Genomic DNA, 27,455 nt, shown 5'->3' on the forward strand with positions numbered 1-27,455 from the left:
TTGCTTCGCAAGAGTCTTTGGCTCACCACTAGTTCTTTTCTATTCACAGGACAATAGAAAATACCCAAATAATCTTAACAGAATGAAGATCCTTCCAGAGAGACACAAATGAATGAAATGATTACATAATTAAAAACACTTGACGTGATTCAATTTGTGACTTCGTGTAATGATGTCGATCTGAATCAGGGCGTGCTAGCTGTAATCAAATGTCAGGACCCATTTCTGGTAATTACGTACAGGAGAACAAATAGCTCATGAACTACTAGACGCAACAAAAGACAAGCACATGATTATATGTTTCGGTGCACTGTAAACAATTTGGGATGATATACCACTATTTTTATTTAGAACATTTTGTCACTGCAAGTTCCCATTACAAACTTTGTGATGTCTTTTCTCATTTCATCTGTTATATTTTTCAGGAAATTCCATTTTCTTAACATAATCTGTCATCAACGTAACAGGTCAGCAAATATTAGAAATTTTATAATGAATATACAAAGATGTCATGGATTAAAAGCATAAGCATAGGTTGGTTATGCTCCCTTGAGAGTGTTGGAAATTGCAGGAACTTTGAGACTTAGAAGAGTCCAACCTTCCATGCTACATCTCCCTGCTCTTTCATTTCAGTTTCTTTTAGGAAGAGGAGAAACTCCAACAATAGTTCCCGTTACTCATGAACTAACTCCAACATCCATATGCAAGCCATTGTTGCTCGAAGGTTCATAGCTTGATTTGTTGATTATTCTGTTCCCATCAGTTATAACAAATGGCTTCGCAGCTTGTGCGGTAGGTGATGAGACTGAGTTAAATACGTACTCTTCAATTTCAAATTTTCCATTGTAAAGCAGAGGGACGAGACAGGTCTCAATAGAAGTAAGAGGCTTCACAGGGCACCTGCGAGACCGTCTACTCCTAAGAGTGCTTCGGTCCATACCATGCCCATAACCAAGAGCAACACTCCTTGGAGAAACATCGACGAGTGAATGGACCTGGGTCCTGGGTTTTGATAGCACCTCCACCTCCAACAACTACATCGGTGGTTTCTGCAAATGGACGGCTGTAATGGTGCGAATGCGATGCATTGCGCACGCAAGTATTCTGCAACCAAAGAAAGATATATTGATCAAGCTCAATATATTGAAACAAAGGAATAGATAAGAAAAGTGGGGAACAAAACTATGAAACCATCAGCTTCTCCCTGGAGGAATAAAATGAATGAAACAGTTAAATTCTAAATGGTTCAATGTGATTAGTATAGTTTGAAGCAGCCAATGCCTGTAAGAAGGATTTGTATTCATGCTAGCATGGCTGGTATTTGGACTTACAAAATGGAATACCCGAGTGCCGATAACATATTTACCTAGTAAATTGGACATATTCTTTCATAGTTGCGGACATGACCATAGAAGGCAATGTCAACCTTATACTTCTGCCAAAAATCTTGAAGGCTATCTTATCCCATTGGCTCCTCAAAGGATCTTCCGGACCATAGTATGCTCCAGCGGAATAACCAAGAACCGTATGAGAAAGGAAGATCAACCGTGGCTGTTTTTGTCTATCAACTGCTGATAGGCTGTGCTCGATGAATTCATAGTGATCAACCGTATGAGAAAGGAAGAACAAATTTTAAGATGAATTATTTGGCTATAGCAACAAGATGCGACAATATTAGTGGATATCATGATATCAGAATTTTAAATATTTCAATATTATAAGCAGAAGGCATTCCTATGGTAGAAGTTACACCAGCTTCATTATAGTTATAATACCAAAGCAACAAAAAGATAAGCAGTCAATAACATGTCCTTGATCTGTAAAGCATTTACAAATCAAAAACAAGAAGAAAAACATGGAATTTAGAGTGCAATGCCATACAATGCTGAAGAGAACTCACTCTCCATACAAGATTTCACACAAAGAAATTCTCCAAGAATTGTTACTCAAAAGGGGATGCCTAATGGATCGAACTCAACTTGAGTATTTAACAACTATAAATGTTTCTGTATTGCATTTGTACAAAATAATGATGCATAAGATAATCAAAAATTCAGCAATACTAACAACTTATTTGGAAGTCATTTCTTGATTCAACTCAATAGAAACTTTGCTTAAGTCAAAGTTTTCAGTGAATCTTTTAAGTTATTGATAGATATAACAAGAGAGGAAAAGGCATTGATCAATGAAACAATCTAAATGATTGGCTGTTTGATCCAGAAGAGATTTCACCAATTGAATTAAGATAAGTCTAACAGTACCACATTAAACAACTAAAATCATGGAACTATAAAAGCAAATGCTATGTCTTTTCAGAGAGGACAACAAGAAAAAATAAATTCAGCAGAGCTCATTTCTTGAGTCTTCTACCAGAATTTCGCCCGGTTCTCTGCACGAACATAAAGCATGGTTTCAGCTAGTACGCCACATTCTCCAACTGAATCCTTATTGCCATTGAAGGACCCTGTTCCAGGCCAATCACGTTCATGATTACCACCGAAGGGAAAACATACTCAAATGTTATTTGCTATGCTAACAAGAGAATGATGTTCTAAAGTATTATATGGAATAGTGAACTAATGAGACTAACCTTCCAATCATATAAGGCACAACTGAAGCAACGGGTTCAATTTGTGATGTAAACTAATCCCACTGTGATATGTATCCATTTGCATAGCATATATCTCCAATATGGATAACTATATCTACGTTGTTCAGGGCCTTGATTAGTTGGTGAGTGGTGTTCAAGGAGTCTGGCTGAAAATTGTTGTATTCATTGGAACCATCAGCTTCTGCCTGAAATAGAATCCAGAAGGAACATTTGTGAGGATATGTTAAATCAAATTCCATTTTTCACTAATATTTCAATGAGTAAAGAACTTGACACCATATAACTGGCCATATGATTTATATTAGAGAATTGTCGACTCATTATTTATAAAAAAGCCATTTTAGAAATGTACTTGTAATTTGATTCTGATAACAACGTAAAAAAAAAAAAGAAACTTTTAGTAATAAAAAGCACAACATTGTTAACGTGTCCCAGATAAATTTTTTTGACCCAATCTGTCACGCCCCGAGCCCGAGGCGCGGCAGACGCCGCACGCCCGCACGGCGGGCCGCGTAGACGTGCAAGGCATCGGATTACATCAAAGCAAATACAGATGTTCAAGACTTTATTTAAGGATTAATAGCAGATGCTTAAAATTGACAAAATACTTAAAATCATTCAAAAGCAGTCTTACAAAATTCCAAAATAACATATGCCAACATAATTCAAATGTCCAAACTAAACTAACTAAAATGCCAATAACTGAAGAATCATCGAAATCTCTAACGCACTCCCCAATCCCGTGCGATCAAGCCTCTGGATCTGAAAAATGGAGAATACAGAATAATGAGCTACACTAGCTCAGTAAGCAACAAAATACCCCAGAGTGGGGTCAGAGCATATCAGATCAAAATACAGGATAATGTTTGAAACAAATCACAAATAATATCATTTTTTTGTTTTTATAAAACTCTGATATCATAATCTCAACATGATAGGCTACGGCCACGTAACCCAGCGGCATGGGTTGCACAGAGTGCCAGAAACCACTATTATTAGTCACCGGTGGAAACGGTGTCCAGAAACCACTATTCTAATCACCGGTGGCGCGGTGTCGAAACCGGTTCCTCACAGAATACAAGTCGACAGGTCCAACGTATAATCCCCATTGGCGGGGCCAGAACAGAACAGAACAGATCATAGCTATGCTGAGAATATATATATATATATAAAAACAGATTTCATAAATTTTTCAGTCATAGTTTACGGATTTCAGAGCAAAATTTTCAAATGAAATGCCAGACCCATTTTACTAAATACAAAACATATTTCAGAATTTAATATATTTATTTGAAAATCACACTTGAAGTATTAAGTCACTTACCTCTTCTCGCTTAATTCCTACTTCAGGCAGGCGGATCAGGTTCACCTGTTAACATTTAATTAATTTCTTTGTAAATTTCAGAGCTAAGCGAAAATCCAAAAATAATACTATTGGGTTTCGGGTTCGGATTCGGATTCGGCGTTGAACTGGATTTCGGGTTCGGATTTCAAATAGACCCAAATTGGGCCCATATAGGGTATGGCCCAACTGGGCCTAACCGGGCTGGACTGGGCCCAAGTTGGGCCTGAAATGGACAGGGCCCAACGGGCCCAGTTTGGCCCGTGATGGGCCTCCTTCTTCCCCCAAACTCCCCATGGACAGGGGAGATGGAAACCGAGAGAGGAAGGGGGAAAAACGGGGTGGTCGGCCTGGGTGGCCGGCCTAGGCGGCTGGGGGCCGTCGCCCGATCGATGGCCGGCCGATCATGGTGGCGGCCGACGGCCGCTGCGGCTCCCGGCGTGAAGAAAACAACCGAGAATGGTCTCGGTTCATGGGGCCAAAACAGGGAAAGAAACATCATGTTATTGGGCATGAAAACGAAGGCAAGAAGGAGGAAAGCTCACCGGCAGTCGACGGAGGTGGTGGGTCTCGGCCAAGGGAAGATCGATCCGGTGTCAGGCGGCGGCGGCGACGCTTGAACCCAAGGAGATGGGTCTCAGAACAGGGGGTGGCTGCGAGGGGGATCCGGCGGCGCTCGATCGGGAGGGTACACCGGTCGGAGAGGAGGAGGAGGGAAGGAAGAAGAGGAGGAGGAGGAGGAGCTCGGGATGCCCTAGGGGAAGGAGTAGATGGGGCTTTATAGCCCCATCGTAACGGTTCTCCGCCGCGAAAATCGCGGCGGTCAAGCGAGATCCACGGCCGATTCACGGCCGTGAATCGGCCGTGGATGGACTAGGAGGGGCGCCGCGGGGATCTCGCGGCGCCCTTGCCTTGTTTACCCCTCCGGAGGAGCCGGAGAGGATCGCCCACGCGATCCTCTGTTCCGGCTCCTTCCCCAAATGAATCGGGGCTGAAGTCGGCGAGGGCTGCCGACTTCAGCCCCGTGTCTCACATTCTTCCCCCCTAAAAAAAAAATTTCGTCCTCGAAATTTAACATACCTTAGCTTGCAAAAAGGTCCGGATATTTTTCCTTCATCTCGTCCTCCAGCTCCCACGTGGCCTCTCGTTCTGAGTGATGGCTCCACTGGATCTTAACATAAGGAATCGTGCGCCTCCTCAACACTTGCTCTTTTCTATCAATCACACGTACAGGCTGCTCAGGATATGTCAAATATTCTCTAAGCTGCAAGGGAGCCACTTCTACCACATGGCTCATATCTGGAATATACTTTCTTAGCATGGAAACATGAAAAACATTGTGAACTCCAGACAGTGAAGGTGGAAGTGCCAATTTGTAAGCCACTGCTCCTACTCTTTCCAGAATCTCAAAGGGGCCGACATAGCGTGGACTAAGTTTTCCGCGTATTCCAAATCGCATCACCCCTTTAGTAGGAGACACTTTCAGAAACACATGATCTCCGACCTGAAATTTCAATTCCCTTCTTCTATTATCTGCATAACTTTTCTGTCTGCTCTGAGCTATCCGGAGGCGTTCCCTGATCAGCTGGATCTTCTCTACTGTTTGTTGCACAATCTCGGGGCCCATAATTTTTCTTTCACCAACATCATCCCAACAAATAGGTGATCTACACTTTCTTCTATATAGAGCCTCATAAGGTGCCATTTGAATACTTGCCTGGTAACTGTTATTATATGCAAACTCAACCAAAGGCAAGTGACGGTCCCAAGAACCTTTCATATCCATTACACAAGCTCTTAGCATATCTTCCAAGGTCTGAATGGTTCTTTCTGATTGGCCATCAGTCTGAGGGTGGAAAGCTGTGCTGAAGCTCAGAGTGGTCCCCAAGGCTTTATGCAAACTACTCCAAAAGTGAGATACAAACCGCGAGTCCCTATCGGAAACAATGGATACGGGTACCCCATGCAACCTCACTATTTGTTCAATGTAGAGCTCTGCAAACTTTTCCAAGGTCATTCCTACTTTGAATGCCAAAAAGTGTGCCGACTTTGTCAATCTGTCCACAATCACCCATATAGCATCATAACCTTTAAGAGTGCGAGGCAACCCGGAGACGAAGTCCATAGTGATGTGTTCCCACTCCATTCAGGAAGTGGTAGGGGCTGCAACAACCCTGCCGGTCTTTGATGCTCTGCTTTAACTTGCTGACATGTCAAACACCGAGCCACAAATTATGCAATTTCTCTCTTCATATTATTCCACCAAAATGTACCTTTCAAATCCTTATACATCTTAGTACCCCCAGGATGCACTGTATATCCAGTATTATGAGCTTCCTTCATAATTTCATTCTTTAAATCGGAGTCATTTGGAATACACATTCTGTTCCTGTATCTCAATGATCCATCCTCATGAAGTCTGAATTCTGATTGAGAACCTGATTCAATATCACTTCTAAGCTTTTGCAACTGAGGGTCATCTGCTTGAGCAATCCTGATCCTCTCTATCAAGGTAGGTTGGACACGTAAGTTTGCCAATTGTGCATCGGAGTCATGCCAACATACCTCAATTTCTGCTCTCCTCAGATCTTCCAGAATTTTCCTCTGAGAGGTGAGTAAGGCAGCAATACTACCAGTGGATTTTCTGCTCAGTGCATCTGCTACCACATTAGCTTTTCCCGGATGGTAATGAATAGACAAATCATAATCCTTCAGTAACTCTAACCATCTTCTCTGTCTCATGTTTAGTTCCTTCTGGGTAAAAAGGTATTTCAAACTTTTGTGATCAGTGTACACCTTACAAGATTCACCATATAAATAATGTCTCCAAATTTTTAATGCAAACACAACAGCAGCAAGTTCCAGATCATGAACGGGGTAGTTCTCCTCATATGACTTTAATTGTCGGGAAGCATATGCAATAACCTTATCATTCTGCATCAGTACACAACCCAATCCTTTCTTTGAGGCATCACTGTAGATGGTATAACCTTCGCCACTAGAGGGAAGGGTAAGGATGGGAGCGGACACCAAACGTTGCTTAAGCTCCTGGAAGCTCTGTTCACATTTATCTGACCACTCAAACTTAACTCCTTTACGAGTTAGTCGAGTCAAAGATGCAGCAATAGAGGAAAAATTCTCAACAAATCGTCTATAATATCCTGCTAGGCCCAAGAAGCTGCGAATCTCAGTAACACTATTGGGTCTGCTCCAGTTGACCACTGCCTCGATCTTCTTTGGATCCACATAGATACCCTCTTTAGATATTACATGCCCTAGGAACATCACACTGTCTAGCCAGAATTCACTTTTCTTCAACTTACCATACAACTGCTCTTGTCTTAGGGTTTCCAGTACTAACCTCAAATGTTGCTCGTGCTCGGCCTGGCTCCCAGAATAGATCAAGATATCATCAATAAAGACTACTACAAATTTGTCCAGAAAGGGTCTGAACACCCTGTTCATCAGATCCATAAAAGCTGCAGGGGCATTTGTCAGTCCAAAAGGCATGACCAAAAATTCATAGTGCCCATAGCGAGTACGAAAAGCAGTTTTAGGCACATCTTCAGCCCTTATCTTTAATTGATGGTACCCAGAACGAAGATCAATTTTAGAGAATATCTGAGCACCCTTTAACTGATCAAATAAGTCATCAATTCTTGGTAGAGGATACTTGTTCTTTATTGTTGCTTTATTTATCTCTCGATAATCAATACATAATCTCATACTACCATCCTTCTTCTTTACAAATAAGACTGGAGCTCCCCAAGGTGAAACACTAGGTCTGATGAAACCCTTATCAAGAAGATCCTGCAACTGCTCCTTTAATTCTTTCATTTCAGCTGGAGCCATTCTATAGGGGCTCTTAGAGATTGGTGTGGTACCAGGAATTAAATCAATTACAAATTCAATTTCTCTATCTGGTGGCAAGCCAGGAAGGTCTTCCGGAAAGACATCAGGGTATTCATTCACTACTCGAATATCTTCCAATCTTTGATCTGATTGTCAGGTGTCAACCACTGTGGCAATATACGCCATACTCCCCTTTCTAAGCAGCCGCTTAATTTGCATAGCGGAGACAACTCGAGGGGAGGTATAAGCACCACTCCCTACGAAGCTGAATTCGGTATCTCCGGGGATCTGAAAGTTTACCCGTTTCTCATGGCAATTAATGGTGGCAAATTGTGATGCTAACCAGTCCATACCGAGGATTATGTCAAAGTCATGCATATCTATAACTATTAAATCAGCAGGCAAGTCTCTACCTACAATCCAAATTGGACAAGTCTTGCAGACCTGATTACCAATCATCCCACTCCCTGCAGGAGTGCTAACATGCAGATCATACTCTAATTGCACACAAGGCAGATCATGTTTTTGCACAAATGTAGATGACACAAAGGAATGCGTAGCACCAGAATCAAATAGTGTATGAGCATAAACAGAAGCAACTGGCAATGTACCTGACACCACCGTGTTGGATGCCTGAGCATCCTGCTGAGTCAGTGCATAAATACGACCCTGTGTGCGCAGTCTCCCCCCTTTCTGCTGCTTAGGAGAAGAAGGCTGAGCTGACTGAGCCGGAGCAGGAGAAGCTTGCACTTGCTGGTTTCTTGAAGTTTGAGGCCTCTGAACTGATCGAAGGTCCTGTTGAGGACACTCAGCTACCTTATGACCCTGCTGGCCGCATCTAAAACAGGCACCAGATAATCGTCTACAGTGTTCAGTCTTATGCATACCACCATATGCATCACACTTCTGCTTCTCTTGCTGAATAGTCTTTCCATCAGATCCTTGCTTCCCTGATTGCCAAGATTGGTTATGTGATTTTGCAGTTTTGCTAGAATTCTGTCCACTGTGAGCATCATAATCTCTGCTTCTCTTCTTTTGTTTCTTATCTTTGGCATCATAGGTTTCTTTCCAGACAATTTCCAGATTCTTAGCCCTGTCTACCAGATCATCATAGTTTGTGGAGTTTATTGCGGCCAAACTCCGACGTAAGTGAGGCTTCAATCCTTCTTCAAATCTCCTCATCCGAGACTCTGCATCCATGACGAGGGTGGGAGCAAACCGAGATAGCCTGTCAAACTCTGCCTCATACTCATCCACAGTCATAGTTCCTTGATTCAGATTGAGAAATTCCCTCTCTAGCTCCCTCAGGCGACTGGAGGGAAAATACTTGGAGTAGAATGCTGTGCGGAATCTCTGCCAGGTAAGCGCCTCATGCTCGGGTGCCAATGTGCGCTCCACAGACATCCACCAATGATGAGCTCGGTCCTGAAGCATATAGGTGGCAAATCTGACCTTCTCTTCATCGGTGCACTCCATTGCCCTGAAGGCTTTCTCCATTTCATTTATCCAGGTTTCGGCCTCTTGAGGACTAGTGGTGCCTTTAAAAGCTGAAGGTGCCATTCTCTTGAATTCTGCTATACTCCTTCTTTGCTCAAGAGGAGCAACATCCTGCTGGACTGGTTGCTGGGGTTGTTGCCTCTGTTGGCGTACTAACCCGACGACCTCCTCGATCAGTTCGAGCACCCGAGTTTGATTTCCGGCGGCAGCTTCTGGAGTTGATTGACCCTGGGGCCCTGAGTTATGCGGTGCCTCGCCCGCTTGGTTAGTGGGGGCTCTTCCCCGAGAGCGCCCAACCATCCGATTTAAGCTACGGACACGGCGAGGCGGCATTCTGATTCAGTGGAAATATAGAAATGTTATAAATTTATCAAAACAGAATAATACATAATAGTTAACAAAACAAATGAACATTATCCCCTTAGCAGGTTCCTACCCATCTCTCAACCTTTCTGACGGATCCTACGAATCCTAAAACTTAGGCTCAATATAATTGTTTCAGTTACAATCCCTAGTGATCTTAAACCTGAGCTCTGATACCACCAAATCTGTCACGCCCCGAGCCCGAGGCGCGGCAGACGCCGCACGCCCGCACGGCGGGCCGCGTAGACGTGCAAGGCATCGGATTACATCAAAGCAAATACAGATGTTCAAGACTTTATTTAAGGATTAATAGCAGATGCTTAAAATTGACAAAATACTTAAAATCATTCAAAAGCAGTCTTACAAAATTTCAAAATAACATATGCCAACATAATTCAAATGTCCAAACTAAACTAACTAAAATGCCAATAACTGAAGAATCATCGAAATCTCTAACGCACTCCCCAATCCCGTGCGATCAAGCCTCTGGATCTGAAAAATGGAGAATACAGAATAATGAGCTACACTAGCTCAGTAAGCAACAAAATACCCCAGAGTGGGGTCAGAGCATATCAGATCAAAATACAGGATAATGTTTGAAACAAATCACAAATAATATCATTTTTTTGTTTTTATAAAACTCTGATATCATAATCTCAACATGATAGGCTACGGCCACGTAACCCAGCGGCATGGGTTGCACAGAGTGCCAGAAACCACTATTATTAGTCACCGGTGGAAACGGTGTCCAGAAACCACTATTCTAATCACCGGTGGCGCGGTGTCGAAACCGGTTCCTCACAGAATACAAGTCAACAGGTCCAACGTATAATCCCCATTGGCGGGGCCAGAACAGAACAGAACAGATCATAGCCATGCTGAGAATATATATATATATAAAAACAGATTTCATAAATTTTTCAGTCATAGTTTACGGATTTCAGAGCAAAATTTTCAAATGAAATGCCAGACCCATTTTACTAAATACAAAACATATTTCAGAATTTAATATATTTATTTGAAAATCACACTTGAAGTATTAAGTCACTTACCTCTTCTCGCTTAATTCCTACTTCAGGCAGGCGGATCAGGTTCACCTGTTAACATTTAATTAATTTCTTTGTAAATTTCAGAGCTAAGCGAAAATCCAAAAATAATACTATTGGGTTTCGGGTTCGGATTCGGATTCGACGTTGAACTGGATTTCGGGTTCGGATTTCAAATAGACCCAAATTGGGCCCATATAGGGTATGGCCCAACTGGGCCTAACCGGGCTGGACTGGGCCCAAGTTGGGCCTGAAATGGACACGGCCCAACGGGCCCAGTTTGGCCCGTGATGGGCCTCCTTCTTCCCCCAAACTCCCCATGGACAGGGGAGATGGAAACCGAGAGAGGAAGGGGGAAAAACGGGGTGGTCGGCCTGGGTGGCCGGCCTAGGCGGCTAGGGGCCGTCGCCCGATCGATGGCCGGCCGATCATGGTGGCGGCCGACGGCCGCTGCGGCTCCCGGCGTGAAGAAAACAACCGAGAATGGTCTCGGTTCATGGGGCCAAAACAGGGAAAGAAACATCATGTTATTGGGCATGAAAACGAAGGCAAGAAGGAGGAAAGCTCACCGGCAGTCGACGGAGGTGGTGGGTCTCGGCCAAGGGAAGATCGATCCGGTGTCAGGCGGCGGCGGCGACGCTTGAACCCAAGGAGATGGGTCTCAGAACAGGGGGTGGCCGCGAGGGGGATCCGGCGGCGCTCGGTCGGGAGGGTACACCGGTCGGAGAGGAGGAGGAGGGAAGGAAGAAGAGGAGGAGGAGCTCGGGATGCCCTAGGGGAAGGAGTAGATGGGGCTTTATAGCCCCATCGTAATGGTTCTCCGCCGCGAAAATCGCGGCGGTCAAGCGAGATCCACGGCCGATTCACGGAAGCGAGATCCACGGCCGATTCACGGCCGTGAATCGGCCGTGGATGGACTAGGAGGGGCGCCGCGGGGATCTCGCGGCGCCCTTGCCTTGTTTACCCCTCCGGAGGAGCCGGAGAGGATCGCCCACGCGATCCTCTGTTCCGGCTCCTTCCCTAAATGAATCGGGGCTGAAGTCGGCGAGGGCTGCCGACTTCAGCCCCGTGTCTCACACAATCACATGGAATAAGTTTTTCCAGCTATTGTTATTGGCATCAGGCAACTACGCACCATGCAAGTGCTTGCAGGAAGGTAAAGGTTATAGAATCAGAAGTGAACATATGCTGCGGTAAAAGCGACAAAGCATATCCAAAAAGTGGAAGGCTCACTGGATGGGAAGTTGAAGAAAGTGACGATGATGAACTATAACAGCTTTAGTAGATAGCATTGAAATCATCCAGAAAGAAGCAGCCGATGGCATTGATGGACATCTGTAATTCATTATATAGAAAAGATGCAACTAGGTGGATATGTGACCAGTTTGAAAAGGAAAAAAAGACTAATAAATTGGGGCTGGACAGCTATGACCATATATGTTACTTTTCTCCAACGTACATCTCATTGACTTTTGATCAGTTTTTGATGTTAAACTGTTTTGTCTTTTCGATGGTTATGATGCTTTCAGGAACTAGGTTTTCAAATCTGGAACTAGTATAGTGCATCATTCCTGTCATGACCTGCCCTCTTCTAGTAAACTTCTATAGCACCCATGATGACAAGAGTATCACTTTTCTGCATTTTTACTGACCCTCACCCAAAAAGCCACTCATCGGCCAATTCATTAACTTAAATGTGCTTTAGTTCCACTCTTCCAAGTCCATTCATGTAGGTCCATGCCACATCAAAACGTGTCCACGAATGCAGCCACCTATAGTCCTAGGTTTCATCACTGGCTCTTTGGCTGACTGCCACTTAATCATTCTCACCTTCTAGCATACTTTCAATCCCTATATAGTGATCCATCAAAGTTTCACGTGCCAAAATGTAGTTAACTAGGTCCATGAAAATTTTTCACCAAGTCTCTAGTAGTTTTTTCTAGGAAAATCTAACTTCAAAACAAATCACATAGAGGATCAAAAGTCAATTATTTTTATACATTTTACTCTTAAATATCTTAATCTAAATGATTTTTTCCTAGGTTTTAAAACTCATTCTGAGCGTTGTCTGAAAATTTCATATTTTCATAGTATGCAATATCATACCATTTATTGAAGAAAAGAATGAATTAGACTCATAAAACATGAACAGAAAGAAATCACTCTATGGAGACAGCATTAACAAAGATATAACATACTGAGGAACAAGATGGGTATCAATTATCAAAAAATGAAAAAAAAAATAATAGGATACAGAATAGGCATGAAGATATGTTGGGTACAATCATGGAGTGAAGCTAAAAGAAAATTTCTTACCTTCCCCATATCGCCAAAGATGACAACACGCTGCAATGAGTCTTGTCCAGGGTAAGGGGATGCTTTGAAACTGTATGACTGAGTCCGAATGTACAAACCATTAGATAATCTATGCCCAAGCCTGTATGTATACCTGCAACATTAACATTGTTATATAAGAATATTATGACTGATAAGACTGCTCATAGAAGCAATCAATAATTTTCAAAGTCAATAAAATGACAATGAATATGGAATCATCTTGCGGAACTTGCACTATGAGTTAAACTATAGATGAGCTATCAATACATCAAAACAAAAATGTACAATAAATTAGATACTTTATATTCACGACGAGTCCTTTGGAAAACTTGTATGCATGAAACCAGAATCACACGATCCCACTGTTCTTGCAGTTGAACATGCAAAATATTGATACATAAACTTTGGATTAATTATAAGATTTGTGGCACGCTACATTAAGTTTCCATCTTTAGGATCTAGAGCCATATTAAATATAACTTAAAAGAGCATGTGAAGGATATTAATAACAATCTCCTGTTGAAAAGTAAACTTAATTTAATGAATGACTTTTGGAGGATTCATGAATATGTGAAGGGTCACCTTGAGAATGGTGATTCATATATATGTATTTAAGTAGTTCATATCTTTTGGGTTTTCTATGTGTATTTAAGTGGTTCATATCTTTTGGGTTTTCTATGTGCATTTAAGTGGTTCATGTACTTAAGTTTATTCATGTACCTAGAAGTTCTATAAATAGCATGTAAGTCTTATAGTTTTGTAAGCAAGGCAAGAGCCAAAGTGAATAGAAAAAATCTGAATTATTCTTCCTCTCCATCCTTTCCTCTCTAATCTATCTTCCTATATTTCCAACAAACTGGTATCAGAGCTCCAGTTTCTTGATCCTGGAGATGGCCAATTCTACCTTCCCATTTCAATTCCCTCGCCTTACAAAAGAGAATTATGAGAATTGGTGCATTCGTATGAAGGCTTTGCTTGGATCGCAAGATGTGTGGGAGATCGTGGATAGAGGCTATGAGGAGCCTCGTGAAGAAGCTTTGATGAGTCCTGCTCAAAGGGAGGCTCTACCCAGAATGCGGAAGAAGGACCAACAAGCTCTCACCCTCATCCATCAATGTTTGGATGAAGTCATGTTCGAGAGAGTGGCTAATGCGACCACCGCCAAGCAAGCATGGGAGATCTTACAAAACTCCTACCAAGGAGTTGATAAAGTGAAGAAAGTACGCCTTCAAATGCTACGAGGAGATTTTGAAGGCATACGAATGCAAGAATCCGAGTCCATTGCGGATTTCTTTTCAAGGGTGTTGGCCATAGTAAATCAAATGAAGAGGTATGGAGAAAGATTGGAGGATGTCCGAGGCATTGAGAAAATTTTTCGTTCATTGCATTCGAAGTTCGATTACATCGTCGTAGCCATCGAGGAGTCCAAAGATTTGGAGACTATGACGGTTGATCAACTTATGGGTTCGTTACAAGCCCATGAAGAGAGAATCAACAAGAAGAAGGAGGAGCCGATCGAGCAAGTTCTAGCCACCAAGCTCTCGGTGAAGGAGAAAGAAAGGGAGTTTGGGAAAAGTCAACAAGGAAGAGGACGTGGAGGTGGACAAGGTCGAGGGAGAGGAGGAAGAGGAAGAGGAAGAGGTGGACAAGGCAATCAATACTCCAACAATGAAGAAAGGAGGTATTTGTCAAGAGGCCGTGGTAGAGGAAACTACACAAGGCAAAATGATAAGTCCAAAGTTCGGTGTTACAATTGTCAAAAGAGTGGGCACTATGCTCGGGAGTGTTGGAGTTCTCCTTTCAATGTTGAAGAGAAGGCTCATCATGTTGAAAATGAAGAAGCGGAGGCCACTTTGTTGCTAGCCTTCAAAGGAGAAGAAAGAAGCAAGAAAGATTTGTGGTATCTTGATAATGCCGCAAGCAATCACATGTGTGGAGATAAAAGCAAATTTGTGGAGATTGACGAATCGGTGACCGGGTTTGTCACTTTTGGAGATAACTCTAAAGTTCCAATTGAAGGCAAAGGTACGATTTTAATTCGTATGAAAAATGGTGGCCATCAACTTATGAGTAATGTTTATTATATTCCAAGTATGAAAAGTAATATTTTGAGTTTGGGACAACTTTTGGAGAAGAACTACGAGGTTCATATGAAAAATCGTAGTCTCTTACTTCAAGATGATAGAGAGAATGTGATTGCTAAGGTGCCCATGACAAAAAATAGGATGTTTTTGCTTGACATCCAAACTGATGTTGCTAAATGTCTCAAGACTTGTTTGAAAGATTCATCTTGGCTTTGGCATTTGAGGCTTGGGCATGTAAATTTTGGAGACTTGAAGTTGTTGGGACAAAAAGAGATGTTGAAGGGCTTGCCAACTATTGACCAACCAGATCAACTATGTGAAGGGTGTCTTGTTGGCAAACAATTCCGAAAGAGTTTTCCAAAAGAAACTACTTCAAGAGCAAGGGAGCTACTTGAACTTGTTCATGCCGATGTTTGTGGACCAATCAAGCCTTCTTCATTTGGTAACAATCGGTATTTTCTTCTCTTTATTGATGATTGTAGTAGAAAAACTTGGGTTTATTTCTTGAAAGAAAAATCCGAAGTATTTGGTGCTTTTAGAAAGTTTAAAGCACTTGTTGAAAAACAAAGTGGCTATTGTATTAAAGCCTTGAGAACGGATAGAGGGGGAGAGTTTACTTCTAACAAGTTTAATGAGTTTTGTGAAGCAAATGGCATTCGGCGGTTTTTGACCGTTCCAAGATCTCCACAACAAAATGGTGTCGTCGAAAGGAAGAATAGGAGCATTCTCAATATGGCTCGAAGCATGTTGAAGACAAAAAAAATGCCAAAAGAATTTTGGGCGGAAGCGGTTGACTGTGCAGTATACCTATCCAACCGGTGTCCAACTAGAAGCCTATGGAACAAAACTCCTCAAGAAGCATGGAGCGGAAGAAAGCCAAGTGTTTCCCATTTAAGAGTTTTTGGGAGCATTGGCTATGTTCATGTACCTGATCAAGAGAGGTCCAAGCTTGATGATAAAAGCAAGAAGCAGATCTTCATCGGGTATGATCAACGTTCCAAAGGCTACAAGCTCTACAATCCAAGTGTTGGCAAGGCGACTATAAGTAGAGATGTGGAGTTCGATGAAGAAGATTCTTGGGATTGGAGTAATGAAGATAAGGAGAGGTATGATTTCTTTCCATTTCTTGATGAGGAGGAGCAAAGAAGAGAAGTTCAAGAGCCCATAACACCTCAATCACCAACAACTCCTAGTACATTTTCTTCATCTTCTAGTGGAAGCTCTAGTGAAAGGCAACCACGAATGAGGAGTCTTCAAGATCTTTATGAGGTAACAGAAAATTTAAGTGATGATTTAACTCTTTTTTGTCACTTTGCCGACTGTGAGCCCATAGTTTTTGAAGAAGCGGTCAAAGATGAGAAGTGGAGAATTGCCATGGATGAAGAGATCAAGTCAATTGAGAAGAATGACACTTGGGAGCTAGCAACCATACCGGAAGGTCAAAAGCCCATTGGTGTGAAGTGGGTTTTTAAAGAAAAGAAGAATGCTAAAGGTGAAGTAGAGAGATACAAGGTATCATTTTCTTAGAAATTGCATTGCAAAGAATGAAGTGCAAGTGAAGTATGTGAAGACCCATGATCAAGTTGCAGATATTTTTACTAAGCCTCTCAAGTATGACACTTTTAGCAAGTTGAGGATGATGCTTGGAGTTACAACAAATTAAGTTTAAAGGGGGGTGTTGAAAAGTAAACTTAATTTAATGAATGACTTTTGGAGGATTCATGAATATGTGAAGGGTCACCTTGAGAATGGTGATTCATGTATATGTATTTAAGTAGTTCATATCTTTTGGGTTTTCTATGTGCATTTAAGTGGTTCATGTCTTTTGGGTTTTCTATGTGCATTTAAGTGGTTCATGTACTTAAGTTTATTCATGTACCTAGAAGTTCTATAAATACCATGTAAGTCTTATAGTTTTGTAAGCAAGGCAAGAGCCAAAGTGAATAGAAAAAATCTGAATTATTCTTCCTCTCCATCCTTTCCTCTCTAATCTCTCTTCCTATATTTCCAACATCTCCCACTCAAGAATGTCATCTTAGATCAATAAATTGTAGTTTCCTTTTCAATAATAGTTTCTAATTTTTCTCTACAACCACATAAATATAGACATCATCATAAATTTGGCAACGAGGATGAACGGTGATGATAATTAATCTAACCTAAATTTACCTTCATTTTGTGAAGGCTGGGGATGTAAAAACTTAACAACCTGAAAAATTGTATTTTTACCTATGTTCATGTAATGCAACAGAAATATATTTAGTCTATTTGAAATGCCATTATATTAATATATTTTTTTAAGAAAAAGAAGGGTTTCCCTATAATTTATTTCATGAGATAGGAAATGAATGCAACTGTAATTAAGTACCAAAAATTGTCTGGTAAAAACATTGCCTTCTAAAACTGTCTAATTAAAGCATGCCTGTGAATTGATCTAGACCAATCGCATATTTAGCACTAGAAACTGAATTCCATTTTTTTCGAAAAAAAATTATTATCATACAGAATTTCAGATAAAGATTTAGAAGATCTTCTGAAAATCCAGTTTTTCCTCGGAAACCAAATCCACAACAATAGATGTCGTGCCAAAGGAAAATTAAAAGAACCAATTGCTAAGTCCATGAGCTAAAAAGAAGCTTAGAGTCCCTGTTCTTCAAGTTCATTTTCATGCTCCCTTAACAAGAAAAAAGGTTTTAACAAACTTTCTCCATTATTGGAGAAAGGGTCCAATCAAAATAAATTTAAAATATGTATCAAGGAATATATATTTTGTGTGCGAACAAAGAATTGGAAAAAGGGTTCAGCTGGCTGCTATTGCAATGTAAAGATGTCATAAGATCTTGCTAGGATTGACGAACATAACCTGTCTCGGAGGGAATGAAAGAAAAGAGACATAAAATGAAGACAGGTCAAAGCAAGGCATATACCTGGAAAGAACTGTAGCCATAGTTGAAAAGGAGTATGGAAGTGGCATGGATCACAGAGCGAGGCCACTGCTGCTGCTGCTGCTGCTGGTGTCGTTGAAATTTGTAGTGAAGCTGAAGGGGGACTTGCTATAGACAACTTGCACCCTTCTATTATGCACCGATCTATTCTCTGAGTATGCATGCACCCGTTGGATGTCTTGGATTGTTGGCCACTCTGGGCTGGCCTTTTGGCAAATTTTTCTCACCAGTCCCATGTTGCACCGGATCACCAGCTCCTCCAGATGAGCTGCATGTACTCTTTTCCTTTTCTTTGCACCTCTTTGCACTCCTTTCAGTAAGTATGATGGGAGTGATTTCATCTCCTCATCGACAAGTTTCATCCTTTTCAAGGATTGAAGATTCTCCACCACTTGCAATTTCGGGCAGCTCTCCACCTCGAGGGTTGTGAGCGCAGGGAGGTCTGAAACTTTCTCCAGGTTGCGACTATGCCTTATATACAATTCTTTGAGCGAAAGGAGCTTCTCAATTGTCGTTAGTCTGTCCGCAGTATTGATATGCAATTTTGTTAGGGAGGTTGCGTAGAGTAGGAGACCCTCGGGAAGAGACATCAACTTGGGGCACTCCTTAAGGAACAGGTACTTTAGACACGGCATTGCTTGTGTTCCTTTATCCCAATGCCATTCCTGCCAGTCATACATATTGTTTAATTTTAGTGTCTCCAGCTTGGGAAATGCATACTTGGAAGCATTTACTCCTGCTCTGCCTCCGCCATTGCTACTGGTACTGGTACTGACCAAAAATTCAGGTCCAACTCCTATGACTGATGCAGCACCCACGATGAGAAGATATTTTAGATGAGGGAGCAGCCCACAAGGTGGAAGCCGCTCACAGTAATTGCAATCAACTAGATTCAACCGGCTCAAATTTGGAAAAAGAATTGATGCCGATGAAGTTGTCTCTGCTATCCACTTTGGGAACTCCCGGCCGAAGTAACATCTGATGGTCAGTTCTTCCAGGCAAGGTGGAGGGTGGAGCTCTTCAAACACCTCCTTGATTCCCCTCATCTCTTCCTCGTTGGGTTGAGGGCATTGCGTGCAAGTTAGCTCGAGTGACCGGAGCTTGGATTTGTTTCTAAGTTCAGCTGCTCTTGCTTCGGAGCTGCTAGATATACACTCCAACGCATCGATTGAGAGAGTCCTGAGACACGAGAGGGATCTCAGTTCTCCCATTGTGCACCATCCCTCCGTCCGGTTGCTCTGCAGTACAAATCCACTTAGTAGATGAAGATTTTGAAGCCTTCCTAGCCCTGCCGGCATCCCAACCACCCCCGTATCATAAAGATCGAGGCTCCTAAGGTTGTGTAAATTCACGATACATTTGGGAAGGCGAGAAAGGAGCGAACACCCTTGCATATCCAACAACTGTAGATTTCTAAGATTTTCTAGGCTTTTCGGTATCATGCTTATCTTGGTCCATGAGATATTCAAATACCATAAATTTCTGAGATTCCCTATGCTTTCCGGTATCACGCTTACCTCCGAACGTGAGATATCTAGGTACCTCAGGTGTATGAGGTTACCCAAAGAATCTGGCAGTCCTCGAATTGCTGGCGAACAGATATCCAGCACTCTTAAACGAGAAAGTTTATTAAAAACGACATCCATCTGAGTCACAGTCAAGCAGGTCTCTCTCCATATTAGAGTCCTTAGCGAGTTCTGTTTTACTAAGACATCAAAGATTTCCGTTGTTTGATTGTTGCTTATATATACACGACGCAGCTTCATTGGCCCATTACTGCTACCTACTTCGTGCACCTTCCTGACAACTGAGCTCTCATCTCGTGCCAGATAGCGAGCAAGACAGTGCAAGAGGTCATGCATGCAACATATATACGAATCATTATCAGATAGCTGCAGAAGATTCCGCATAATCAACTCTCTGTAGTACTCTTCTGCTGTCTCTTCCACAGTCAAACTCCCGTCAGCTTTCACAAATCCCTCGGCAATCCAAAGTTCAGTCATATCACACATATATAATTTATAGTCTTCAGGAAACAATGAGCAGTATATGAAACATTGCTTTAGATAGCTTGGTAGGTCTTCATAACTCAAATATAAGGCTCCCATGACCTCCTCAGGAAGCCCGGATGTGGACCATGCAGTGCTTTCAAGAACTCTACTCCAAGCTGTCCAGGTCTTCTCCTTCGTGCATAGCACCCCTGCAATCACTCTAATGGCTAGAGGAAGGCCATCACATTTCTTAACAATCTCCATCCCTATGTCCTTTAGATGCTGGATCTCGACCTCATCTCCTGTCAGGACCACCTTATTGCAAAGTAATAACCAACTATCCTCTAACGACAATTTGTCGACGTGATGGATGTTCACTGCCAACATCTGCATCGCGATCTGTTCATTTCTTGTAGTAACAAGGATCCTACTGCCAGCAACACAACTATTTAGCGTGTTATACAACAAGTCACACCAAACCTTTGCAGACCAAACGTCATCAAGAACAAGAAACAACTTCTTACCCCTAAGACTGCTCTCGACTTTGGGCTCAAGCGAGGACCTACTGTGCTCCTGGGCACCACCGATGATATCTTTCAGCAAATTTATCTCATCAAACTGTTGCGATACACACACCCACTTCTTCACTGAGAATTCCTCCTGTATTCTCTGGTCATTATATATCCTTTGGGCAAGGGTGGTCTTCCCAATTCCCCCCACACCCACAATTGCGAAAATAAGAATGTTTCTCCGTTCGTCATTCTTAATTAGCGAATCAACCAAGCTCTGAGCGTGCTTTTCAATTTCAGATCCTACAATATCAATCTCACCTATAGGAGATGTCATGCGACTAATTTGAGATGTCACTTGCTGCTTGTCATGGAAAGTGAGCTCGAGATTGAATTCAGACCTGCACCTCAAAATCTCCTCAAGCTTCTGATTGAGTTCTCTAATTTTCATGCCAATCTCTTGAGGCCTTCGAATCCTAGAGCGGAAGAGACACTGCAAGAAAAATCAATTAGTGACAAAATAGTTTGCATCGAATCACAATTTATCACTAATAAGAATCACAAGGCAATGAAATAAAAAGTTCGTTATAAAATATTATTTAAAAAGTATTTTTGGCAACAAAATATATTTCATTGCTAATTTTTGTCACCAAATTTATGGCACCAAATACTCCCATTCTTCTCTTTTGGTGGGAATTTTTTGGTAACAATTTATGATGTTCTTGCAATGAAAATTATTGTGGTGAATACCATAAATTTTAGTGACGATATATTTTTTCATGAGTTGATTATTAATTTTGAAGACGATGTTAGAATCATTCCCAAATATATACTTGCGAACATAAAAAATTAAAAAGAAATATTAGCAATTTTTGTGATGAATTAATTTCGTCACTATTATTTATTTTATATTTGTCAACAAAATTATATTTCATCATAGATAGATCTCTATTTTTTGACTAGGATAACATTTCATCATTGAATATTTACTTATCATTGATGTATATAGCTTTGTCGCATAATGTAGATTATTTAATAACAAAATAGTATTTCGCCATGCATTCTTCAATATATAAATTTACGATAAAAAATATTTTTATTGTTAATTATCTTATTAACATTTAGCAATGATAATATTTTGTAGTTAAACATACATTTATTATCAATATATATAGTTTTGTCGCTGAATACTAACTATTTAATGACAAAATGAGTTTTTCACCTCTACATCATTGTATAACTTTTATGATGAAATAGTTTTTGTTGCAAACGATTTATATGATTTAGCGATGATCATGTTTTATGAGTAAATATATATTTATTAGCAACATATATAGTTTTGTTGTAGAATATTGACTATTTAATGATGAAATGAATATTGTCATTTATACATCATTTTATAATTAAAATTTTTTGATGCTAATTATTTATGGTTTATTTTTTGACAAACTACTTTTGTTGTGAACTAATTTAGAGTTTCTAGAATAATTATATTTCATCAATAAATATGTGATTGATTCCTTTTCAGACATATGTACTTTTAAATATTTTTTACAAATTAATATTAAATATATCAAATATATTTTAGATGTAATGATTATATATAGATTATTATATATTCTTCATGTACTTAAAATATTTTCATAATTTAAATATGCCATTCACAACTTCATGCATCGACAAACTATTTGGTAATAGTTTTATATACGTCAGTGATTTTTAATTGATAAAACCTATATTATAAATAATTTATTAATATGAGAGCCTGCATAAAATCTTTTACCTACTTTTGTGAAAAAATGTCTTTAATTCAGGGATAGTAAATTTAATAAAATTGATTATATATTATATTTTAATTATGATATGAATAAAAAATTATAAATAATCTATTTTTAAAAAACTTTAGAAAATATATATACAACTATCAAAATATATTAAAATTATTTTAAACATTTTCAAAATATTATAAAGAATAAAATGAAGTCATTCATTTTTTTATTTTTTTATTTTTTATCAAAAAGAAGACGATTGATATTTTATAAAAATAATTAATTATTAAAATATAAACTATCATAATTTATTTGAAATGAATATATTTTATAATATAAATAAGTTTTGAATAAGTATACTAAACCATAACTTTATATTATGAGTTAATATTGTCATAGTGGCTATGCAATAGGTAATAAACTAAGAGATCTTAGGTTTAATTTATATATATATATATATATATATATATATATATATATATATATAATTATCATTTTTGGTCCTAATTTGCAATGAAATTTATTTTTAGCAACAAAATTTATTTTTAATTTGCGTGAAAAAGTGTACCACAATAGTGGATGAAGATGGTTCGCTCCACTTGTCGGCCTCGATGCGATGGATGTCAAGGATGTCATCGGCATCGTACATGAAATTCTTGAGCTGCTTGAGCCAGTCCTCAATGGCCAAATCATTGATTCTCTTCCTCTCGGCATCGGCAAGGACTTTGCTGATCATACGGAGCTTGTTCTGGAGCTTTTGGATCTCACCAGGCACACCTAAGAGCATGTCAACCTCTTGCCTCGCCAACTCGACCAGCATTTCAGCAAATTTCGAGACGAAGGCGTCCAATATCATCGCCATCTTCTTCCTCGACTAGTTGGGATTGGAAGCAAAGAAAGAGACAGATAGATCTGATTTCTCTCACAGGCTACCGGACATCAGGGTCGGGCATCGATGCAGGAATCTAGGGCTCGTTTGGTTCGCGGGAAGTATTTTCCCTCCTAGGAATATGATTCCTGGGAATCAGATTCCTAGGAAGAGGATACCTAGGAAAGTACTTTTGGCATGTTTGGTTAACCATGGGAAAGTGACAAATTTCCAAAGTGCTTATGTTTGGTTGACCATCCACTTTCCTAGGAAAGTTATGTATAATTCCTATTATGCCCTTAATAAAAATTAGGTCTTTAATGCCTCTTTAATGCTTCTTTAATGCTGAAGGGTCTTTTTGGGAAAAAATAAAAAAGGAGTGATTCCCACCTCATGGGAAAGTAACTTTCCCATGTTTCTCATGGGAAAGACTTTCCCATGAAATGTGGGAATCATATTCCCATGGGAATACAACTTTCCCATCTCTCTCCTTTGAAAACTCCAACCAAACAAGAGGCATTTCATTACTTTCCCGTTGACCACACTTTTCCCCCTCCTTTTCCTGCGAACCAAACGAGCCCCTAATAGGAAAGGGGGCAAAGGCATTGACACCATGGCGTTGACTTTAACGGGATCCACTGCGGTGCGTGCTTGCACCGAAGAAAGTTCTACAGCGCTCAGTCACCGCCACATCATCAATCATCGAGACAGATAGCTCACGTGGCGGCGACCGAGTGCTGTACGGCGCAAAACACGCACGACAGATCCAAACTCGACTCGATATCCGAAAAGAAATTTCTAGGCACCGCTGTAGCCACGGCACCGCTGGAAAGAGACCGAGCACCAACTGCGTGTTAACCTGCATGCAAAAGACAGTGCGTTCCATTTCATGAATCTAGACGGGTCATAATCTTGTCTTTCGTATACTGTAAATAAGTTTTTTTTAATCCCGATATCTTTTAACGGCACTCAACAATGTTATCTACTCTCCTTATTCCCAAGATGGCAGTGGCTCCAGAAACAACATCAGGCGGTGTATGAAGACAACAAGCACCCATTGATTTGTTCGCATAACATGTGAAGGAGAGGTTCCATGGAAAGAACGATATTATAACATGTAATATTGAAAATTGACAGGTTTCCATGATCAGAAAATAATTATCTTGGCAAACAAATCTTGTGAAATTTTTTTCATGTGCAGTCCCAATCCTTTCTGACTTTGGATATGTCGAGGACAATAGATTTGGAGTCCAAGAAAGAGATTTACGAAGAAAAAAATTGTTGGGAAAAAATAAATCGCCCCAAAGCACGTGAGCAGGCCGCCAGCACGTGGTCGGTGGCGCCCGACCTGGAAAGCACCCAATTTGAAAGCGTCCGATCTCGGAAGCCAGACCTCTCCGACTGTCCGCTGTGGTCACGTCCTTCTACGGCCCGATCTGGGACCATGCCTTGAGCGGTTTACTCAACCATTAATGCGCATGGCCTCTGCAGATCTCCGGCTTACTCAACCATTAATGCGTATGGCCTCTGCAGATCTCCAGCTTACTCAACCATTAATGTGCATGGTCTCTGCAGATCTCCAGCTTACTCAACAATAATGCACGCCATTCACGGACCCCAAGCTCTTCACGGCAACTCAGGCTCCGGACTGATCTCCTACGGCGACGCATTAATTCATACGATCGTGTTCAATCATGACGATAATTCGTCTGCCCCGTCACATCCCAAGGTACACCTCTATCCCTCTATAAAAGGAAAACCCCTCACCCTTATCAAGGGCGTGGGCTCAAAAAACTCTGAAAAATATCCTTTTCCTTCTCTGGCCCCCTCTGACTTAGGCATCGGAGGGCCGGCACCGGAAACCCTGGCCACCGGCTTTTTGCAGGACTCCCGGAGGATACCGTCCGCCAACGGATCGCCACCCACCGCCTGACGACGGAGGTCCTCCCTTTTTCAGCCAATGGTCACCCTCGGGTTCAATTTCCAGCAACAGTTGGTGCTAGAGGAAGGGCCCGAGTCGTGGCCATGAAGTTGAGAAGCAAAGGAGCCTCCAATGCCTCCCGACGTCTTCCAGCAAGTCCTGGACACTCTGTCCAGAATTCGCCATCTCTGGCTGATCCAGTTCCCCAAGTCCAGCCAGAACAGTTCAACATCCTGGTACAGCAGGTCCAAGCCTTGGCCGCAGCCGTTCAAGGCCTGCAGCGTGAGGAAGCCCCACCTATGCCTCCTCCGTAGGCCCAGGTCCAGCCGGTGTTTCCTCCGAACGGACCGGTGCCCCAGGGCCAAAACCTCCATGGCTCCTCGAGGGCCAATAATGAAGAATGATGCTGTCGTCAAGACTCAGCCCGGGCGTCTCCCCGGAGAAAATTGCCAGCGAGGAGCATAGACAGAAGGCCGCAGCTTTCGGAAGCTGAGTCAGCCCCGGACCATCATGAGCCGGAGCAGACTACTGTCTCAATCTCCCAGGCTGGGGAGCTCAACAGGAAGGTCGAGAACCTGGAGCGCCAGATTGAGGCGCTTCACAGCAGGAAAGCAACGCGCGAGGGCGACTTTGAGTTTACCACCAAGTCCCCTTTTCTCGCCAAATCGAGGATGAGCCGATCCCACCGAGGTTCAAAATGCCCCAAGTGGAGCCCTATAGTGGGAATACCAACCCCCTCGATCATTTGAAAAGCTACCGAGCTCTTATGGCATTGCAAGGGTCCTCGGAGGCCGTGCTCTGCAAGGCCTTTCCAACGACTCTTTGGGGAACGGCTCGTCTTTGGTTCTCTGGACTGAAGCCGAGCTCGGTATTCTCTTTTGAGCAGCTCGGCAGGCAGTTCGCCACCAACTTTGCTGCCAGCGACGAACATCAGATTCCCTCCTGGACGTCAAACAGAAGGGAGGAAATCCCTCAGAGAAGGGAGGAAATCCCTCAAACAGAAGGCTGAGCTGACTGAGCCGGAGCAGGAGAAGTTTGCACTTGCTGGGTTCTTGTAGTCTGAGGCCTCTGAATTGATCGAAGGTCCTGTTGAGGACACTCAGCTACCTTATGACCCTGCTGGCCGCACCTGAAACAAGCACTGTATAATCGTCTACAGTGTTCAGTCTTATGCATACCACCACATGCATCACACTTATGCTTTTCTTGCTAAATAGTTTTTCCATAAGATCCTTGCTTCCCTGATTGCCAAGATTGATTATGAGATTTTGCAGTCTTGCTAGAACTCTGTCCACTGCGAGCATCATAATCTCTGTTTCTCTTCTTTTGTTTCCTATCTTTGGTATCATATGTTTCTTTCCAGACAATTTTCAGATTCTTAGCCCTGTCTACCAGATCATCATAGTTTGTCGAGTGTATTGCGGCCAAACTCCGATGTAAGTGAGGCTTCAATCCTTCTTCAAATCTCCTCATCTGGAACTCTGCATCCATGACGAGGGTGGGAGCAAACCGAGATAGCCTGTCAAACTCTGCTTCATACTCATCCACAGTCATAGTTTCTTGATTTAGATTGAGAAATTCGCTCTCTAGCTCCCTCAGGCGACTGGAGGGAAAATACTTGGAATAGAATGCTGTGCGGAATCTCTGCCAGGTCAGTGCCTCCAGCACGGGTGCCAATGTACGCTCCACAGACATCCACCAATGATGAGCTCGGTCCTGAAGCATATAGGTGGCAAATCTGACCTTCTCTTCATCGGTGCACTCCATTGCCCTAAAGGCTTTCTCCATTTCATCTATCCAGGTTTCGGCCTCTTGAGGACTAGTGGTGCCTTTAAAAGCCGAAGGTGCCATTCTCTTGAATTCTACTATACTCCTTTGCTCAGGAGGATCAACGACTTGCTGGATTGGTTGCTGAGGTTGTTGCCTTTGTTGGCATACTAACCCAACGACCTCCTCAATCAGTTCAAGCACCCGGGTTTGATTTTCGGCGACAGCTTCTGGAGTCATTGTTGATTGACCCTGGGGCCCTGAGCTTTGCGAAGCCTCGTCCGCTTGGTTAGCAGGGACTCTTTCTTGAGAGCCCCTAACCATCCGATTCAGGCTACGGACACAACGAGGCGGCATTCCGATTCAGTAAAAATATAAATGTCATAAAATCATCCAAACAGAATAATACGAAATAGTTAATAAAACAAATGAACATTATCCCCTTATTTGGTTCCTACCCATCTCTCAACCTTTCTAACGGATCCTAGGAATCCTAAAACTTAGGCTCAATATAATTGTTTTAGTTACAATCCCTAGTGATCTTAAACCTGAG

The 27,455-nt window shown here is 41.7% G+C and overlaps 2 protein-coding genes across 4 annotated transcripts; both read right to left on the reverse strand.

The window, feature by feature from the left end:
- Positions 1-311: 311 nt before the first annotated feature.
- On the reverse strand, positions 312-23,271 carry LOC103699214 (disease resistance protein RGA2-like). Of its 3 annotated transcripts, XM_039126152.1 has the most exons (7): positions 22,915-23,271; positions 18,060-21,070; positions 13,028-13,160; positions 2,591-2,796; positions 2,371-2,464; positions 1,367-1,579; positions 312-1,104 (listed from the first exon to the last, which is right to left on the reverse strand). In XM_039126152.1, exons 1-2 carry the CDS (start codon positions 23,206-23,208, stop codon positions 18,110-18,112), a joined length of 3,255 nt encoding a protein of 1,084 aa, XP_038982080.1. In that variant the 5' UTR covers positions 23,209-23,271; the 3' UTR covers positions 312-1,104; positions 1,367-1,579; positions 2,371-2,464; positions 2,591-2,796; positions 13,028-13,160; positions 18,060-18,109. The 3 variants fall into 3 exon arrangements, with proteins under 3 accessions (XP_038982080.1, XP_038982079.1, XP_038982081.1); XM_039126151.1 differs by having other exon boundaries at positions 1,367-2,464; XM_039126153.1 differs by having other exon boundaries at positions 1,332-2,464.
- Positions 23,272-26,344: 3,073 nt separating this feature from the next.
- Positions 26,345-26,830, reverse strand: LOC120110696. Its single transcript, XM_039126288.1, has one exon. It carries the CDS (start codon positions 26,828-26,830, stop codon positions 26,345-26,347), a length of 486 nt encoding a protein of 161 aa, XP_038982216.1.
- Between the last annotated feature and the right edge of the window lie 625 nt (positions 26,831-27,455).

Source organism: Phoenix dactylifera, chromosome 4, assembly GCF_009389715.1.
Source record: "Phoenix dactylifera cultivar Barhee BC4 chromosome 4, palm_55x_up_171113_PBpolish2nd_filt_p, whole genome shotgun sequence".
In the NCBI taxonomy this organism is placed as follows: domain Eukaryota; kingdom Viridiplantae; phylum Streptophyta; class Magnoliopsida; order Arecales; family Arecaceae; genus Phoenix; species Phoenix dactylifera.

What these genes read in the sequence shown, in the direction of transcription:
- LOC120110696 (XM_039126288.1), bottom strand. Translation starts at nt 26,830, where the DNA reads ATGTCTGTGGAGCGTACATTGGCACCCGTGCTGGAGGCACTGACCTGG.
- LOC103699214 (XM_039126152.1), bottom strand. Translation starts at nt 23,208, where the DNA reads ATGGCGATGATATTGGACGCCTTCGTCTCGAAATTTGCTGAAATGCTG. An exon ending in CATCTTCATCCACTATTGTG is followed by an intron (nt 21,071 to 22,914) that starts GTACACTTTTTC and finishes TTTTTCTTGCAG; the next exon opens with TGTCTCTTCCGCTCTAGGAT.